The following is an 18903-nucleotide window of genomic DNA, read 5'->3' on the forward strand; positions in this document are numbered from 1 at the left end:
TTGTTAAAAACACAGTTGCTACTCAGTAGCACATGTCTTAACGCATGGGCCTGATAGGCACTTGCCAGTGGGCCCCACAAGCATAGGGGCCCTATACTAATCTCTATGTTAACTCTTCAGTGCACCTTGTATCATATAAATATAGTAACATATTCATTACATATTTATCTGTTGGAAGTGCCAATAAAATAAATATATGTTTAATTTTACATTTTTATTCCTGTGAGTAGTTGTGGCAGGGGCCCCAGTACACTGCTTTGCCCGGGGCCCATAATGCTATTAAGACGGCCCTGACATGACTACAGCACAAAATTGGTAAATAATGTTTTAAATGCATGAGAAGAGTTTAAAATATTACATCTTTTAATCCTTAAACATTGCAATTTTCTACTGCTGCTGTTTAAGCTTGGTTTAAACAAAAAGAAGTCAATCCCTATCTTCATATCACAATCATATAATTTATAATATTGTCCCCTATTTTTTTTCAAGTTATAAAAATATGGCTTTTCTAATAACATTAATTTGAAAATAATGAGTTTACATTTACGTTGTCCCATTATAATCACAATATATCTTCCATCACTATGAGATAGATTAGGTTGAAATTTGACAATACCAAATGAATTTTGTGAGGATTTCAATCTGTTATATTGCTACTTTAGCATGATAGGAATGTTATCTTTTTAAGTTGTAAATACTAGTAGACAATGAAAGAAGCAATGCAATGTTGTGAGACTTGTTTGAATCTGAAATATTTGACCAGATAGTTGACCGAACTGTACTTTTGAGGTAGTATTGATTTTTAGACCATTTTGATAACTAGTCATGTTAATTATAATAAAGGGATTGCTCATTTAACATATAAAGCATGTTTGACTTCTGAAAATGAACAGTATTTGATCAGCATTTTTGAGTTTTCATGTATTTGCTACTGCAAAGTTGTGAGTGGGGAACAGACGAGGAGCCACATTCCAACAATGCTGTTTATTCAAGATAAGAGCAGACTATAAACCAACATCCAATTTCTGACAGCTACTTTTAAGGGAAACTCTCAGCCAATTAACCAATAACTTTAAAATACATCCTGCACTTGTACAGCAGTAGGAAAAGTCTCTGCTCGTGCCTGCGTGGACGTAACAGTTACATGTGCAGTATGTGTCATTGATTGCAACTTACAATTTCTGAAAGTTGTCTTCTTTCATTTGCTTTTGAAAACAAGATTCTAACCATTATTTTAAAAGATAAATTCAAGTATGTGAACAATTTATAGTAAAGTCTCAAGGGCGACTGCAAAAACTGGATATTCTCCTTCAAAATATGGAGCACAGTTGTCTTCTGTGTATTTTTTGTATATGTTTTTGTATTATGAAAACCAAGCTTTGAAAGAAGCAAGATTTATTAAGTCTTTACATCTGTATCTTGATACAAGAAAATAGAAACAATTTTTAAATCTGCATTTCTTTTTCTTTTTTAAGTCAATGTTGAAATATCTTGGAAAATCAGCCACAATTTCCCAAAAAGACTTCTTGGCATATGTACAGCATCTTCTTAGCAATAATGGTTAGCAATGTTATAAGCAGTTAAAAGTCCAAAACATGGGAAGAACATAGGTCATTTCAGAACATCTTGCCAGAAGATAAATGACAATGAATTCTAGTAAGTTTTGAGGTCCTTTAAGTGCTGTAGCTGGATAGTGAATGGAAGCTTGTAATGTAGCCTTTAAAGCTACATGTTTCAAATATTAATTTATTTTCTCTGACTTTCAATGAGCCCAAATCCTAATCAATATTAACAGAACTGAATGAAGTGTATGAATATTCCATTGCATCAGCATTTTTCTTCATAGCATGTTCCAGATGAGTTCTGTGGGATATAAAGAAAAAACAACTTATTTAATTATTGATATGAAAAAATAAGCAAGCTAGTGATTAAGAAAGCAATTACATCTGATACGGACTGAAATGATTAGGCTTCCCTAATGTGGCACATTCTAAGTAGGTTGAATTTCAATTTACACTCATACTTTCTGGAATTATAGGTTTGAGTTATGTTGGCTGAGGTTTATGGAAAGTGAAATCCAACTTATTGGGCAGCACCCGTTTGATAAAGCTGCAATAGAAAATGTTATAATTAAAACTAATTTCTCAGGGCTAAAAGAAATACTTAAATTTCTGGATTTAATGTTGAAATAATTGTTTAAGGACAAAATCATTGGAAACACAGAAGTTGTCAGACTCAAAGGTCCTTTTTCAAAAGGTAACTGGACTTTCTTCGTTTTTCCTTGAAGATGTTTCACTCCTTATCCAAGAAGCTTCTTCAGTTCTGACTAAATGGTGGAGAAGAGACAAATTTATATTCTTTGCAGCCTTCTGGTCATTAGCACTCTCCCTGAGAGTCGTTGAGGCCACTTGGTCTCATGACCTCAAGCCCTTGAGCACCTTGGGACATGACCTAGATGATTGAGAATCTCCATGGACAGAAATTGTCAGGGTGTTGGGATATGTTTGTTTATGGATATGGGTGCATTTTATTTTTATAAAAATATGCCTTGTATAATTTGTGATAAATTAAATCAGTAATTTGATTTCCCATGAGATAATCTATATTATTATTTCAATTCATGTAATATGTTTCCATATATTGGGCAGTGAAATGAGCACTCAAGACAATTAGCAATGGAAACAATGCAAAATATCATTTGATGAGATAGGCAGCTATGGAAATAAAATAAAATAGTTAACTCCCATTTTAAAAGCTAATATTAATCTTTGAAGCAGCAGATCCATGGAGAGTGTCATGGTGGCTGCAGGTAGGTTATGGATTTTTCAGATGCAGTGGAAAAGACATACTGTACAGCCAGTGGATTGCTAGTCTATTGTAGGGATATTCTCAGTCAATAGAGGATGAAGCTGTTGAGCAGAAACTTGCAGAACTAAGAGTTTTGATAGTCAAGAATCATTCACAGATCTTGACCAAGTATCGAGTCCTAGAATTATCCAACAACCCTGCAGTTGTTAGAAAGGATAAGACATTAGGCTAAAGGAAGGGCAGAGAGGGTTGATGCTCAATTAAGGAACAGATTCAAACTCTGTAGCAACAAACCCATTTTCCTTGACCAGCACCTTGCTTCTCTTGGATTTCTGATTTCTTGGATATTTGACTACTTTGATCTCAGGCTAACATACGTATCTCGTATTTGCATCAACTTCTCTCATGCTTATGAACTCTTATAGGTGATTCAGAACAGTTTACCTCACAGTTTCTCATCTTCTACCTGCAGTGACGTGCGGTGAGGGTTATGGCTGGGGAGGCTGGTGACGTCATCAGGAAGGCGGGGAATGGGACCACGTGTGCAGGAGGCTGAGGCAGCCCCAGCCTCCAGCACACGTGGCCCCATTCTCCGCCTTCCTGAGTGAACATTAAGGGGACCGCGGAGTGCACTGATCCGCGTAGCATTGCTTCCTCCACCGGCGCCAGTCCCTTCCCCCCCCACTCCTTCAAGGTCTCCCACCAACCCAAAGCCCGATCCCCAGCTCCCTCGGGCAAGGCTTGAGCGGGGTGAATGGGAAAGCAACGAAAGGGGCTGCGCTTTCACCCCGCTCAAGCCTTGCCGCCTGCAGCCACCACCTGCCCTCACTGCACCTTTCGTTGCTTTCTCATTCAGGCGGCTGCGCTTTCGTGCCTTTGTCCTCCGGCAGCGCCGACATTTCTGCCTCCGCCCTCCGCAGCTACCGGGCGCGCCTGGACGGAGGTAGCCAGAATGGCGCTGAGGCAGTCCGGCGGGCGAGCGGTCCGGGCGTGCCTGGGAGCTGCGGAGGGCGGAGGCAGAAATGTCGGCGCTCCCGATGACGAAGGCACGAAAGCGACTCGTGCCTTCGTCATCGGGAGCGCCGACAACATTTCTGCCTCTGCAGCTCTCGGGCGCGCCCGGACGGAGGTAGCCAGGATGACGCTGAGGCAGTCCGGCGGGCGAGCGACCGAGGATGAGGCTGCCTCGCTCGCTCGGTTGCTCGCCCGCCGGACTGCCTCGGCGCCATTCTGGCTACCTCTGTCCGGGCGCGCCCGAGAGCTGCGGAGGGCGGAGGCAGAAATGTTGTCGGCGCTCCCGATGGCGCCGAGGCAGTCCGGCGGGTGAGCGACCGAGCGAGCGAGGCAGCCTGATCCTCGGTCGCTCGCCCGCCGGACTGCCTGGGCGCCATTCTGGCTACCTCCGTCCGGGCACGCCCGGGAGCTACGGAGGGCGGAGGCAGAAATGTTGTCGGCGCTCCCGATGACGAAGGCATGAAAGCGACTGGGGAACCCAGTCGCTTTCGTGCCTTCATCATCCGGAAGCGCCGACAACATTTCTGCCTCCGCAGCTCCCGGGCGCGCCCGGACGGATGTATATAATATTATAATATTATATATATATATATAGTATATAATATTATATACTATTATTTCATGAAGAGAGGTGAGGCCCTGCCTCCCCTGACCGCACGTCCCTGTCTACCTGGCTTACACATTTTGACTGTGGCTCAACTTCCCCACCTCATTGTTTGCGAGCTCACAGCTGTGGACTATCTTGCTCATAGCCAAATAGTATATCTGGTTGCCAGGGGAAAGTTGGGACAGGAGTCAGCCTTGAACCCACTCCTTCTGCTCCCCATCCAAAAGTCAATTGTGCCACAGGTAAATGTTCTGACAGAGAATGGAGAAGGACATTAAAGCCTTGGAAATCAACACGACAAAATAAAGCATTTTTGATCTTACCTCAGGAGACTGAGTCAAATGCTGAATTGGAATATGTACCAGGTACCCCCAACTCACTAAAAGGCAATAGATAGTTATCATTCTACAATTCATGTCACTTAGGAAAATAGAGCAGAATGCCTCCAGGCACACTTTACAATTACGGTTTTGAAAATCTCAGAATTAATTTAATATGTGATGTTCCTAGTGCTTGAAATTGCTTTTTGAAATGTGGAATGGGGGGAAAAAACACATCCTGTAATTTGCTTCTATTCTCAGTAGGGCAACATCTTTTGTACTGAACTTCCAAGAACAACATTTTAGACAAAAACAAGAATGAGTTTTCTGACACCTCATAAACTAACACATTCATATCATGAAACATTTGCTTAATCAAAATCCACAGAAAAGTTAGTAGTTGACAGTTCAAGTGCAACGCCTACAAATCTGGTCATCCAGAGCATTGGCTGTTGGCTTAGCTTGTGAATAGATGTGACAGGTATGCTGTTTGCATTAATTTGGGCAGTGAGGCGATCAGCTAGAGTAGGAGTCCACAACCCTAGTTTGTGGCCCACTACCAGGCCGCGACCCATTGGGAACCAGGCTGTTGAAGTGGCGGGTGAGCTTGCAAAGCTTCATTTGCACATGCATAGGATTTAGGTTGCACACACATCCACTTGTACAGCACTTGTACGGTGGCTGCTGCTTCCGGCAGGCACCAGTACGGACGTACTGGGGCCTACCACCTGCAACTCACCACTGCAACTCACCACTGCACCAGTTGTTCCAGGATGTTTCTAAATCCCGTTTCTTTACTGTGATGGTACATAAATTAAAAGCCAATTGGCAAAGTGCTGGAAGAAGCCTTTCAGTCCTAAGCAAATATAGTACACCGCAAGTTCTATTTATAATAAGAATAAAAGTTCTATTTTAAATAAGAGACGTATTTCTGCATAGATTCATGCTATGTGTCTGGCTACCTTAAATTGCTCAAGGCACAAATGAAATATCTATGTTTTGTATATATTTGTTCATCTTTACATGTTTTTTGGGGGGGAAACCCCCCTCTATCCCCTGTCTTTCATTTTGCAGGCATGCCATTTTGCTGACTTAGTATTTCATATATTTAACAAAGTAGAATAAAATATATAAAATCGTATGCAATGATAAATGAATTTGTCTTTGAATTTTTATGGAAATTTGCATTGTTTTATAGCTTCATTTAAGAAATTTGATGTATTGTAATTTCATATTGCAGTCAGTACCTGGTATGACTTAACAGCTTCTTTTTCTCCTCTGATGGAGTCATAGTTCCCATTGGATGGTGAAAAAAGACAAAAAGATAGATTATTCCAATGGATTACAACATTACAATTAAATCATTAATGTAAACATTAGTTAAAAATGGCAATAGTGATTCTGATGCAAGGGTATAAATTTGTATTTATATCAAGTATTTTCTTCTTCAAGTTCAACTTTTCTTTATTATTCCTCTAATAAATCTTATTATTCCTCTCTGCTAGGTAACACATAATTTTTCAGAAGGACAATTTTTCAGAAGATTTGATTAATTGGGTCAAGTGTTCCTCTCCTAATTAACCAGTCTGTGTTTGGGAGGAATAAGATAGAATTTCAGATTGAAATTTAGTAACACAGTTGTTAAGTGGCTTCCTCATTGATTTTGCTTGTCATAAGGTCTAAAAGGTGATCAAATGACCCCAGGACACTGCAACTGTCGTAAGTATGAGTCAGTTGCCAAATTCCAAATTTTAATCATGTAACCATGGGAATGGTGCTGCAACAGTGTGAAAAATGGTTATAAGCAATGGTGGTATTCAGCTGGTTGGCACCGGTTCAGCTAAACTGGTTGTTAACTTTTTGTGCAGTTCGGTGGACCAGATGATCCCACCACTGGCTGGGCTCACCCTTCCCCTTCCAATCACTGCTCACCTGGCCTGAGAAAGTAAGGGCAATGGCGGTGGAGGGAGACTTGTTCTGGGTGGGGCTGGAAATCTCCACTGTAGAGGGTGGTACAAGAAGTGGTGCAAGGAGTAGCACAGTCCTTGCCGGTCAGAGAAGTGGCCAGGTCTGATTCTCTGGCGCCCCATCTCTTGCTGGGTCTCACTGCCTAACAGTCAGGTTTTTTAAAAAGATTTTTGCAGCAGGAAAGAGCAGGCAGCTACGTCCGGCCTTTGTTGATGCAGCTGGGCATTCTTTGGTTGCTCAGGGAGACCCGAAGCCTGCTCTCCACCCCGACACACTGGCCTGCTGTTTTTGCCGCTACCACCTCATGGCCTGCCCGCTGACCCAACCCAGCTGGCACCGCTGCTGTTGTCAAGCGGGAGTGGGGCAAGGTCGCATTGTGACTCCGTGTTATAATGGACTCTAAGAGGAGGAGCGCACTTCCCCCATTGTGAAGTGCGCTAAATTTCACTGTGCTTCACAAGGCGCTGCAAGAACAAGTGGCAGGCCATTTCAGCCATGTGGCGGCAAAAACAGCAGAGGCAGTGGTGCGGTTCAGGTTGGGTCAGCGGGCAGGCCATGAGGCAGCAGTGGTGAACATGGCAGGCCAGTGTCTCTGGGTGGAGAGCAGATTGCATGTCTCCCCAAGTGACTGAGGCATGCCCATCTGCACTAACAAAGGCCGGAGTTAGCTGCCCGCCATTTCGTGCTGCAAAAATCTTTTTTAAAAACCTGACTGTTGGGCAGTGAGACCTAGGAAGAGATGGGGTGCTGGAGAATCAGACCCGGCCACTTGTCTCTGCCACAGTGCTTCCTGAACGCGGCTTACAGCTCCGAGCCCAAAGTGGCGGGAGGTGAGGGCTGCCTTGAGTGCGACAACAGTGGGATGCTGTTGCTGCGCAAAGGCAAGTACAGGGGTGCTTCGCTGCCACACTAAGTCTCTGGCCATCGCCCACCTGCACCTTTCTGTGAGTGATGTCAAGTTGGCCACACCCATTCAGTCACATGACACTCCCCCAGCCACGCCTACTGAGCCGGTCATTAAGAAGAACCAGTTATTAAATTACTTGAATCACATCACTGCTTATGTCACTTTTTTCAGTGCTGCTGTAACTTTGAATAGTCACTAAATGAATGGTTGTAAGTTGAGGACTTCCTGTACTATACAATTTTGTATAAAATGTACTTTAGAAAGGCATTTAAATTGGAGGGGATGGGAAGTTGTATTTAGTTTTAATTATTATAACTATATATGCTAAAAAATGTGAACTCTCATGCTCATGAGGATAAAAACACAGGTAACTGGGGGGTTCCTAATTGGATGGTGTAAATCTCCTTACCTCTTTTGCCGAGACGCTTAATTGCTAGAGCTATCAGACCCCCAGAGATCATTAAAACAACAAGGGATGCTGTGACTCCACCAGTATAGAGCAAAACTTGCTTTAGGTAATTGGCAGCGTTTTCTGAAATTCAATATATTAGAAATGAAATAAGTCAAGTTAGAAGTACATTCTTTTCTTGTAGGACTCCAATATCCTAATATTGGCTCTGTAGCTCCATCCATTTACATCAAGAACTAAATGCCCTTGACCTCAGACTCTGAGCAATGTCTCACATATTTTGTACCCTTGGAAGTAACATTACAAGGAAATGTGCCAAGCTAAACTTTCTTAGAAAATGGGGGTGGATGAGTGGGGAGGATATGATTTTTTTAAAAATCTTCAGCATTTCTTTATGAGTCATTTTAGAGAAAAAAATATTACAGCAAAATAATGCTTTTAAACATTAATTAGTAAGTGCTTTCTAAGTTATTCTTTGTGATCATTATGTCAATAGAAACATGTTAAACCAGCAGAGGGCAGCATTAATACTCTACTCACTGCAGAATTGTTTTGCAACTGTTTTTCGAAATTGGAGCCGATGATTGCAATTTGCATAGAAAGAGATTGTGGTACCTTGACAAACAGGCATCTCAGCAGACCACCGGCCATCAGGTTGGCAGTACATCGTACTCGTTCCATTGAGAGTGAAGCCCTCAGTGCAGTAGAAGCGACATGCGGAGCTGTAGCTGAAGTGGCCCCAGGAATGGGAGCAGTTCTTTTTCATGTTCTCTGTCTCTTTAAGGTGGGGACACTTTATGGCTGTGGGGGAGGCAGGAATTAAAATTAAGAAAAGATCACAGGATCTTTCAGAACTGGACAAAGGCTGATCAAAGGATCACATTGTGAAAAGAAGTCACAATATTGGTTGTAGTGATACTGATGTTGGAATTAGAAAAAGTAATGGATACATGGTGATTGTATGTGTGGGAACATCTAAACGTGTGGTGTGTGTGTGTGTGTGTGTGTGTGTGTGTGAGAGAGAGAGAGAGAGAGAGAGAGAGAGAGAGAGAGAATTACTTGTGCTGAAAACTTGGTGTACAGACCTTGGATTGTATTATTGAAAGAGAGAATAATTCTCCCTCCTGTGTACCACTGGATTCCAAGGTCATCCTATGACCCTGACTGCTGGCAGATTCAGGATGAACAAGTGGACGGGTGGATATGTATTTCAGGAAACAATGCCACCGATTTCTTCAAATTGCAATTGGCTGGGTCCAGGAGCCACCTGCAGTCACAGAGCCTAAAGCATCCCTACAATGTTAACGTCCAGTTGATCAAATACAGGAACAGACTATTGGGTGGTAGTGGCATTTGGCTTGACCCAAGAAGGCTCTTTTTATGGTTTCATCCGAAAGTATGTGTAATTAGGCAAGCTTCTTGGAAAGGGCATTTTATAGTTGGGATGTTATTGCAAGAAAAAAAGCCTCTCAATACTTCTTCAGTGTGGCCCACCCTACCCAGGATGGGCACATTACTGAAGGAGGGCTTTTGCAGATGGTTTTACTGCAATGTGAAGTTGAAAAGGGTTAGAGGCCCACGTTGGTCTATGGTGGCAAAAAAAAACCAGGCGTCTCATAACACCTTTCTCATGGACTGCAGCTCATTTTATCAGATGCACAGAGGGTTTGGACTGATTAGGATTTAAACTGAGTGAAGCTTTTCTAAAAAGGTCTACTAGTCTATAGAACCATTGAGCGAGAAAGTGTTGTACTCACAGATATTTTTAAAAAATCATTTTTGATCCCATTTTCAGACTGGGTTGTTAACATATTAGGTTTTTAATACAGTACAACTATGATAAGTTGCATGTAATTTGTTTTAAGTATAAACTATCTTCCTTTCATCCATCCCAAACTTAGCCCAGTTTAAATCCTACATCTGTCTGGCCACTTTGTGCTTCTGCTGAAGTAAGCTGGAGATCACAAAATTATGTGGCTGTTAATAATATTTGTTAATTGAAAAAAGTGCTACCATACTCCTGTGTTTTGCCTTCACAGTTACGTACATTACAGCCACGTGGCATGAAACCAAGAAGGAGCAGAAGTCTCCCATAAGTCACAGGAAGTGGAATAGGAAACCATCTTAATATATTTTGTTCATGTACAATTTCTCTAATAGAAGAGAATATATGTAGCTGAACTATGGAATTCGTTGTGCTCTCTAAGCTTAGTTGTTTGGTTGCGGATGTTTCCCTCCTGCATTTGAAGCAGTGTATAGCACTCAGTGTGGTAAGTTCTTCACAAAATGGTGCAAACCCTGTCCACTCTCCTGTGGCCGTACAGTTCAGCCTTTTGGATCCAATTCTTTTAAAACCCATGTCACAGGAGAAGACACAGCTGGAGTTATATGTGAAGTTTCTATAAGACTGAGAGCATTTGAGCTCCAAAGAGCTTCTTTGGCGCCTGCAATTCAGGGCACTTGAGAGCTGGTGAAAAACAAATTGAAACCTTTTGGAGAAAAATCTACAAGTGTTGCAGAAAGAGGCAGGAGAAAGAAAATATTAAGCAATTAATAACATAAAAAGTGAATTAAGGAGAAGACCTTTAGTGACTGATGAATTACTGCACATTAAATTCACAAGCTAGAAATATCTGGGAATATTAGATGCTAAGTTAAAAAAAAACCACTAAGCTTGTATGAAACTTGCTGATTTATTTTAAGTTTTTAAAATCATTTGCATCATTTCTGCAGAAAGTTCATATTCTACCTATCTTTTATCACTGGAATGTATTATTTAATTTGATTTTAGAAGAACACTGCTTCTTTGGTGCTAAATGCTTAAGTCTCAATTAGGATTGTTCCTTTATGGGAGAGAGAGGAAAGGGAGGGGAAAAAGAACGATCAATGAAAAATAAATGTTGTGTTCTGCATAGAGTATTTGCATATGTCCTTTGGTATATTACTTCATATTGTACTTTGATTTTGATTATTTGATTATATCGGGCACCCAGAGTCATTGGGAGGTGGGTGGTTTTTAAATCCAATAAAATAAAATGCTGTTGTATATGCTTGTAATAAACTAAACATACAGAAAGTGTTTCTGTTGCTAAGATGTGGAAAGGTATCAAATTTATTATTTCTGCTGCTTGCTTGGAATTATAAACCAAGAAGCTTCCTCAAACAGGCTGTAAGAGTAATATATGTTATGTATCTATATCTGTCATATAATGGCTACAAAAAAAAGACCAAAGGCATTATAGAAATCAGAAAAATTGACTTACTGAAAATTAAATACTTTCATTTTTTGCAATCCTCAACAAATTATATTTTTCATCTCCTGAAGATCTTTACCAGCTCTTAAAAATAAGGCTACATTCGATTTGAAGATGAACCACCATGATAGAGATGGAGAATTTCTAGCCTTCAACCCACATGGTTTCTTAAACCTACCTTCACAGATGGGTGTCTCTCTAGTCCAGTTTCCCTGATTTGTGCAGCTCAGCTTATCTGATCCAGCTAACTCAAACCCAGAGTTGCAGGAGAAGGTGCAGCTGGAGTAATATGCAAAATGTCCATAAGGATTAGAGCAATTTTCTTTGCCATTCTCTGGGTTTTTCAGGGGTGGGCATTGGACAGCTAAAAAAGGTACAAGCACATTAAAATAAACGATATCATCATCTTGGATGAATCAAATAATGCATATTGTTCAATTATGTTCTCACAGGTAATCAATCTGTTCCATACTGTAAAAAGACAATTATGCTACTTTCTTTTATCAACAAGTGTTTTCAGAATCAAACTTCTATAGAGTTAGTTTTCTTTTGAAGATACAGCATTGCAGACTTATTGTATTTTAACTATTTTTATTAATTTGCAAATTGAGAGGAAGGTAATTTAGACTTATTAAAGTTTTATCACCTCTTCTGAAAGTAAGCCCTATAGAGTGCTTGAAGGCTCACAAAGCTGTCTACTGCTTCCCAGTCAGGTGGTCAGCTCTATCGTCTCTCTCTCTCTCTCTCTCTCTCTCTCTCTCTCTCTCTCTCTCTCTCTCTCTCTCTCTCTCTCTCTCTCTCTCTCTCTCTCTCTCTCTCTCTTTCTTTTTGGCTTCCATCAAATGAATTATTTCATCTCTCACCTGGATAGATGGGAATTTATTCAATCACTAGACAACACTAGCTGTTGAAGCCACTAAGAAATGCACACTATAAGAGGTGGAATGTTGTTGAAGTGGGACCTCCTCCTTTCCTCCCAAGGCATTCAATGAAAATGGGAAAGAAAATTGGCTCATAAACTCCATAGATTTCATTGTCTATCCATTAATGCTTCTAGCGTGGAAATAGAACAAGCTTGATCTCTTAGCATAGAAGAGAAAATATGATGTGGTGGACATAATGAAGACTGGCCAGGCCCATGATGGCAAACCTATGGCATGTGTGCCGGAAGTGGCATGCAGAGCCATCTCTTTGGGCATGACAGCTATCACCCGTTGCTCTTCCGGGTTCCACGTGCACATGTGTGCCAGCCAGCTGGTCTTCACGTGTGCATGCATGCCAAAAACCTGAAGACCAGGTGACTGGCACACATGCGCCTGCCGGAAACTGGAAGCTCTGCTTCCCGGCATGCGCATATGCACTGTGGAGCTGCTCTTCTGGTTTCTGGCACTCCCACACACACACACTCCCATTTCGGCACTCAGTGTGAAAAGGCTCGCCAGCTCTGGGCTAGGCTGACTACTCTGGTTGAAATACTTTGAAGGTTATTATTTATTGAAAGGAACTGGTGCCAAGTCTTTAAGGCTTAATAGATTAAAACCAACAACTAAGTTATACTTTGAACTGAATAAGTAATAACAGCAAGGCCTGTAGTATGAGAGTTAAATGACTCCAGCATTTGGAGACTACTAACAAGAGGGTTGCTGCATTCGGTATCAGATATAATTTATAAGTGGTCTTTAAAGACAGCCCAAGTAAAGCACATGGAAGTAGTCTTTACAGGTGATGATGAGGGCATAGTTTACTGCACCTAAGTCCTCCTGTACCATGTAATGTTGTAGGTGATGCTCCAGTTGTAGCTAGGCAAAATCCTAGACAGAGGATCTCCCACCTCATGCACGGTCATCTAGAAGAGTGACAAAAGTCATCTTTGTCTCCTATCTGGGCCTGAACCCAGATTGAAAAGAATACAGATAAACTGCTTTTTTTAGGGTGTTTGTACTTGATCCATCACTACTATCTCAACAACCTTTTCCAAAGAGGAGGGCTTTCTAGGATCACAGGAAATAATGTAGCCTTTTCAAAAGAGATCACTTCATAGGCTTCTTCAGAGCTGCAAGCAGTTCCCCTTCACTTAGAGAGGAATCAGCACACTAACATATTCAAGTGGTCACCTTTTTACTTATTCCTTGCCACAGTCAGGATGGACAGAAGTCCACATTATATGTTTGAAGGACAATCTAGAAAAAAACCCTAACCATTTCTTTGAAGGCTATGAACCAAAAGGAGTCCCAGATAATATGGCAACATGGTGGCTTAGTCACCATAAAAACTCTGCCCATGAGAAAATATTTCGATAAATATGAGTGACTGTTGACAATAACACCAGGCAGATTGGTCAAAATGCTCAGGCAGGAGTTAGTGAACAAGGTTGCTGATGATAGGTTGACAATGCAATAAGGAGAAGTGAACCCACTTTGCTTCCTTTATTATGACAGTGTAGGCTGCATGATCAGATTCACTCTAGTTTTTCTTTACAGTTGTGCCAAGCATTACATTTGACAATTCATTTCTCAGCTGGCCTCAGATAGTGTCTGTATTCCTTATCGGAAAGTGTGCTTAATACTGACCTTTACAGGAAGGTATTTCTTGAGTCCAGTTTCCTAATGCTGTGCAATCAAGTGTTGCTTGCCCAACCAGTTGAAAACCGGCATTGCAGGAAAAGTTGCAACTGGAGCCATATGCAAAATGGCTATGAGGGTGAAGACACTTTAAATGGCCATTTGCAGGCCTTTGTAGAAATGGGCACTGGGCAGCTGAAATGAACAAAGCAAAGCTGTGGATACAATAAACTGTACATATACTTTATATGTGGATGTTTAACATAGGTGATACAGGTAGTTTTCATGATCACAACTGAGCCCAACATTTATGTTGCTAAGTGAGACAACTAAGTGAGCTGTGGCCCGTTTTCTGACCTTTCTTGCCACAGGTGAATCAGTGCAGTTATTAAGTTAGTTATTGAATGAATATGGCTTCCCCATTGATTTTGCTTGTCAGAAGTTTGCAAAAGGGATCACATGACCCCAGGATATGCAACTATCATAAATATGAGTCAGTTGCAAAGCGTCTGAATTTAGCCCATATCACTATGAAAAACAATCCTGTCACTTTTTCCAGTGCCATTATAATTTCAAACAGTCCCTAAATGAACCGTTGTAAGGTGAGAACTACCTATAATATGTGTAATATTGGGCACTCAGCAATTGAAACAGATTACATGTGTACAATTACTACATAGACACACACACACACACAAATAAAGTATTCATATAACAAAATATGTAGCACAGAGGATATTTCCTTAAAATGAAGAAAGTAGAATATACATGATTCAGAGCTTAATACAACTGATAAAGAATTGTTATCCAAAATTTCAGGCAAAGGTACCATTCCTCTCAACTAAAGTTTAAGATTCTTTTAACAAGAAATATATCTACTGAAAATAGGACCTTGGTTTCAGCAGGCAAAACATTAGCTCTATTCCATTTTATCATAAGTGTTTATATAAGACTTTGAAAAAAGGCTAGAGTTCCGAATGATTATGTTCCATTTCTTATCATTGTTGGGAGGTGGAGTAGATGATTGAAAGCAAAAATCACACATTCTAACTATTTCATTTGTCCCCACAAATGAAGTTACAATCATCCGTATAGAGCCATTCTTCCGTTGATTATGCTATCAGTGTAGAAATATCTACTAGGGCAATGGTCAAATATCTGTATCATTAAGATCATGGCTGCTGTAAATATATTTTCCAGCCACAAGAATTATTCCGGCATAAACATCCATTGTTTTTACCCTAAAGATGAAAAGCAACTATAGTTCACTCCCTCTAAATCTGGTATTCATGAATGTATATTGGGAAGAAAGAGAAGAATGCAACCTTGCAACAATTCATGCTTCCCTAATCTGAGGACTTTCAGATGTGTTAGATTAAAATCTCTGTTATTGTGCTTTGAATTAACAGGAGATGCATCTGACATACCTCAAGGATACCCAAATGTGAACAGTTTCAGTAGTGTGTTTATATTACATACATAGGGAATTGCTTATGCACACGTATCCAAATCGGTTGACTTTTTCAACTTCACTCTTATTTCAAAATAAACAGCTAGAACTTAATGGTATCCAAGTTATGTTCCATCTTTCTTGTAAGTATATCCCAAGGAGCGACTTAGTTAGTTGGTATATTCCCAAAATTCTGAATAAGATTTGTGTGAAATTTGAAAAAAAAAAGAGATCCTATTGTTGCTACTGCTATTTCATTAGTGCTACATTACAGCAATATTTCTTGAATGTTTTGCTCTTGGGTCCCCTTCCTACTTTTAAAAATTTGGAGGAATAGGTGGACTGAAGAGATCTTTGTGAAAGCAGAGCAATGACCAAAGAACCTTTTGAGTATTCCAATTCTTTGGAATCCCTCCAGATTAGATAAGAATGGAAATTGCCTACATGTGCTTTGTCAGCAGCTTCCCATGAGGGGAGTGCAGGAGTGCAGGATAGCGGTTTCCTATGCTTGTAAACACTGGAAAATGACAAGAATAGCTTTCTTACTTGCAACCATAGTTGGTGCCTTTTAAAGGACACAAAGTTTCCTATAACTCACTCTCTAATCATTGGGGCTGAAAGGCGAAAGCAGAAGCAATATGCAGTATGCTTATATTTGGGTACGCAAGGTTGCCCTGATAAAAAAACACTCTCTAATCACTTTTGGAAACTACTTTTAGGCTATTAGAGACCCTCACATAACATAAACATGATAAGTTTGCCTTCAATTCTGAATGAAAGAAAATATTAATCATAAACTTAAGAATTTAAAATAAACAACCAAAAACTAAACAAGATTGTGATCTTACAAAGTTATAAACAGCCTAAGGGTCAGGTAAATTTGAAGTATAGAAACTTTTACTATGATATTTTGAAATTAATTATAAAGAACATAAAGCTTCTTGTGAGAAATAGATCTTTTTTAGAGATTAGGAAGGCTGACACAATGTCCACAGAGTCAGTCATTATGCCTGCCTCCATGGATAGACTCTATCCAAAAGATGTTATTGAATGACAGATATGGAACAAATTTTATCTAACAGGATAGATGGTACTGAAAGTGGATTTACAAATGACAGAGCAAAAGAATAACTTGAAAAAGAATGTCTCATTGGGTATACAAAAGAAACTAGCTGATGTTTTAAAACTCAAAAAGGAATATAGAAATCTGAAGTCCATACAGTCACCTGGATATTTTTTTTTTCTTATTGGCTTACAAGAGAGGTGTAAAGGAATTATGAATGACCTTGCGGAAAAAGAGGAAGAGAAGCTATGGCCTAATGTATGTATGCATAATATTAGTGGCCTAATGGTCAAAGAAAGAAATCAAGAGAGGACACACCCTTATGGATCAAATAGTTAAAAGTAGAGGAGGGAGGTTTGTACCTTCAGACTTTTAATGTAGCCTTATGATAAAATAGAATTTGTTTATCTAGTTGTGTTTCATGTCTGATTTACCTGGAAGGGCAGACATCAGTCTTACAAGTCTGAAGTCACAACCCCCCCCCCTTTTCCATCTCCTTCCTCCAGTATAAAAATCTGTACTACATAAAATAATTGTTTCTTTCTAGTTTAATTTGTTTCTTGTTCTACATTACTATCTACACAGCACTGGATTTTCTATCTAACTGCCAAGATTGTATTCTCTATTTATCTTCACAACTGGGTGTGGCTGCAGACCACTTTCCCAAATGTGTGCACTGAAGTTGCCTTGTTCCAATGTGTACAAAGCCCATATCACAGGAGAAGGCACAACTGGAATTATAAGCAAAACTTCCATGTGGATGAGAACATTTTAATTCTCCATTTTGAGGAGTATCCAGGTTTGGGCATTCAATAACTAGAATGAGAGAGATTGTTGGTGAAAGAAAGAACAGCCAGCCCAATCATTCCAAAAGAAAGTCCAAGAATGAAATCAGTGTTCCTCAAAGTGGAGATTTCTACAAATCTCCAAAGTCGAGATTTCCAGATTACAATATTGTGTTTAAGTTGAAACTGTCCAAAGTTGAAAGAGCTGACTAATGTCAGAAAAAACATTAAATTTCATTGGAGAAAACAGCAACAAAAATCAAGGTGAGGTGAAGGAACTTTACCATGGCATGCTGGTAATGGAGAACTCCAATGCCTGGTTGCCAAGCAGAAGGTTGTGTTTGTTCCAGTCAAGAGAAAGCCAGGTTCACATGCAAACTGACAGGTGGATTGGTAAGCAAACTCTGCAAATGGGTGAGAGCAGGCCATCTCCCCATTTTTAGGATTCTGCAAATGGTGGCATTGCATAACTGGAAAAAAAGCCACAGATTTGATAAAAACATTGACTTTTAAGCATGGCTCCATTTTATGATAGATTTTTCTTAAAAGAAATCATGTTTAGACACTGATACGGATTAACAGAGTTGGAAGGGACCTTGTAGGTCATCTAGTCCAACCCCCTGCCCAACCAGGAGATCCTACACCATTTCTGAGAAATGGCAGTCCAATCTCTTCTTGAAAGCTTCCAGTGATGAAGCTCCCAAAACTTCTGAAGGCAAGTTGTTCCATTGGTTGATTGCTCCCACTGTCAGAAAATGTATCCCTATTTCCAGGTTGAATCTCTCCTTATTCAGTTTCCATCCATTATTATTTGGCCATCAGGTGCTTTGGAAAATAGGCTGACCTCTCTCTCTGGCAGCCCCTCAAATATTGGAACACTGCTATCATGTTTCCCCTGGTCCTTCTCTTCACTAGACTAGCCATGCCCAGTCCCTGCAACTGTTCATTGTATGTTTTAGCCTGGATTCCCCTAATCATCCTTGTTGCTCTTTTCTGAACTCATTCTAGAGTCTCAACTTCTTTTTTTATATGTGGTGATGCAGCATTGTAGGTGTGGTCTTATTAAGGCTTTATTGAGTGGCATTAGTACCTCACTTGATCTTGATTGTATCCCTCTGTTAATGCAAGTTAGGATTGCACTGCCATTATTGGCTGCCGCTGCACATTATTGAGTCATATTTAATTGGTTGCCCACTAAGATTCCAAGATCCCTCTCACTGTTACTGCTATTAAGCCTGGTTTCACCCAGTGTACTTCACTCAGTATATGTGTACTTTTGTTCACATTTGTCTATGCTTGGATTATTAATTATTAATTAATTATTAATTTTTGGATTACTTTTATAACATTATGTTCTCTCTAGTTCAGTGGTTGGGAAATGCTGGGAGGTTTGCTGATGAAGCCAGTCAATTCATGATTGCCAATCTATAACTGCTACCTAACCACAGGTTCCTCCTCCTTAATTTCATGAATGTCATTGACATAGACAAAGACAAAGACTTCTTCATAAAAAGAGAACAAAATAATTTAGCAGTATCCCTAATTTGTGTGCAAAATACCTTTGAGAGTAGTTAAGTGACCAGTATGTTCTGACCAGAGAGGAGAGGTAAAATCAAATGAGAATCTGAGAAAGTGAACACCTTTGAAATGATGTTACACGAGGAGCATCTTTTTTTGGAAGGGAGAAGCCTTCTGGAATGCCCAGAACTCTGAAAATTGCCAGGGATGACAGTTTTCTTCCAAAACAGATTATCTCC

The 18903-nt window shown here is 40.2% G+C and overlaps 1 protein-coding gene across 2 annotated transcripts in view; it reads right to left on the reverse strand.

Moving 5' to 3' along the window:
* Nucleotides 1-1456: 1456 nt before the first annotated feature.
* The window catches only part of SELP (selectin P), a 43815-nt gene continuing 26368 nt past the window's right edge, over nt 1457-18903 (reverse strand). The window contains exons 10-18 of one of the 2 annotated variants that reach the window (XM_081948232.1): nt 17431-17616; nt 16992-17177; nt 13858-14043; nt 11466-11651; nt 8649-8834; nt 8034-8156; nt 5997-6027; nt 4753-4808; nt 1457-1863 (exon numbers count right to left, since the gene is read on the reverse strand). In XM_081948232.1, the coding sequence (XP_081804358.1) occupies nt 4754-4808; nt 5997-6027; nt 8034-8156; nt 8649-8834; nt 11466-11651; nt 13858-14043; nt 16992-17177; nt 17431-17616 (1139 nt within the window). In that variant the 3' untranslated portion in view covers nt 1457-1863; nt 4753. The remainder of the gene's footprint in view (nt 1864-4752; nt 4809-5996; nt 6028-8033; nt 8157-8648; nt 8835-11465; nt 11652-13857; nt 14044-16991; nt 17178-17430; nt 17617-18903) is intronic. The other variant, XM_081948233.1, reaches the window with a different exon arrangement.

This window comes from Natrix helvetica, assembly GCF_964273705.1.
Source record: "Natrix helvetica genome assembly, chromosome: 3".
Lineage (NCBI taxonomy): Eukaryota > Metazoa > Chordata > Lepidosauria > Squamata > Natricidae > Natrix > Natrix helvetica.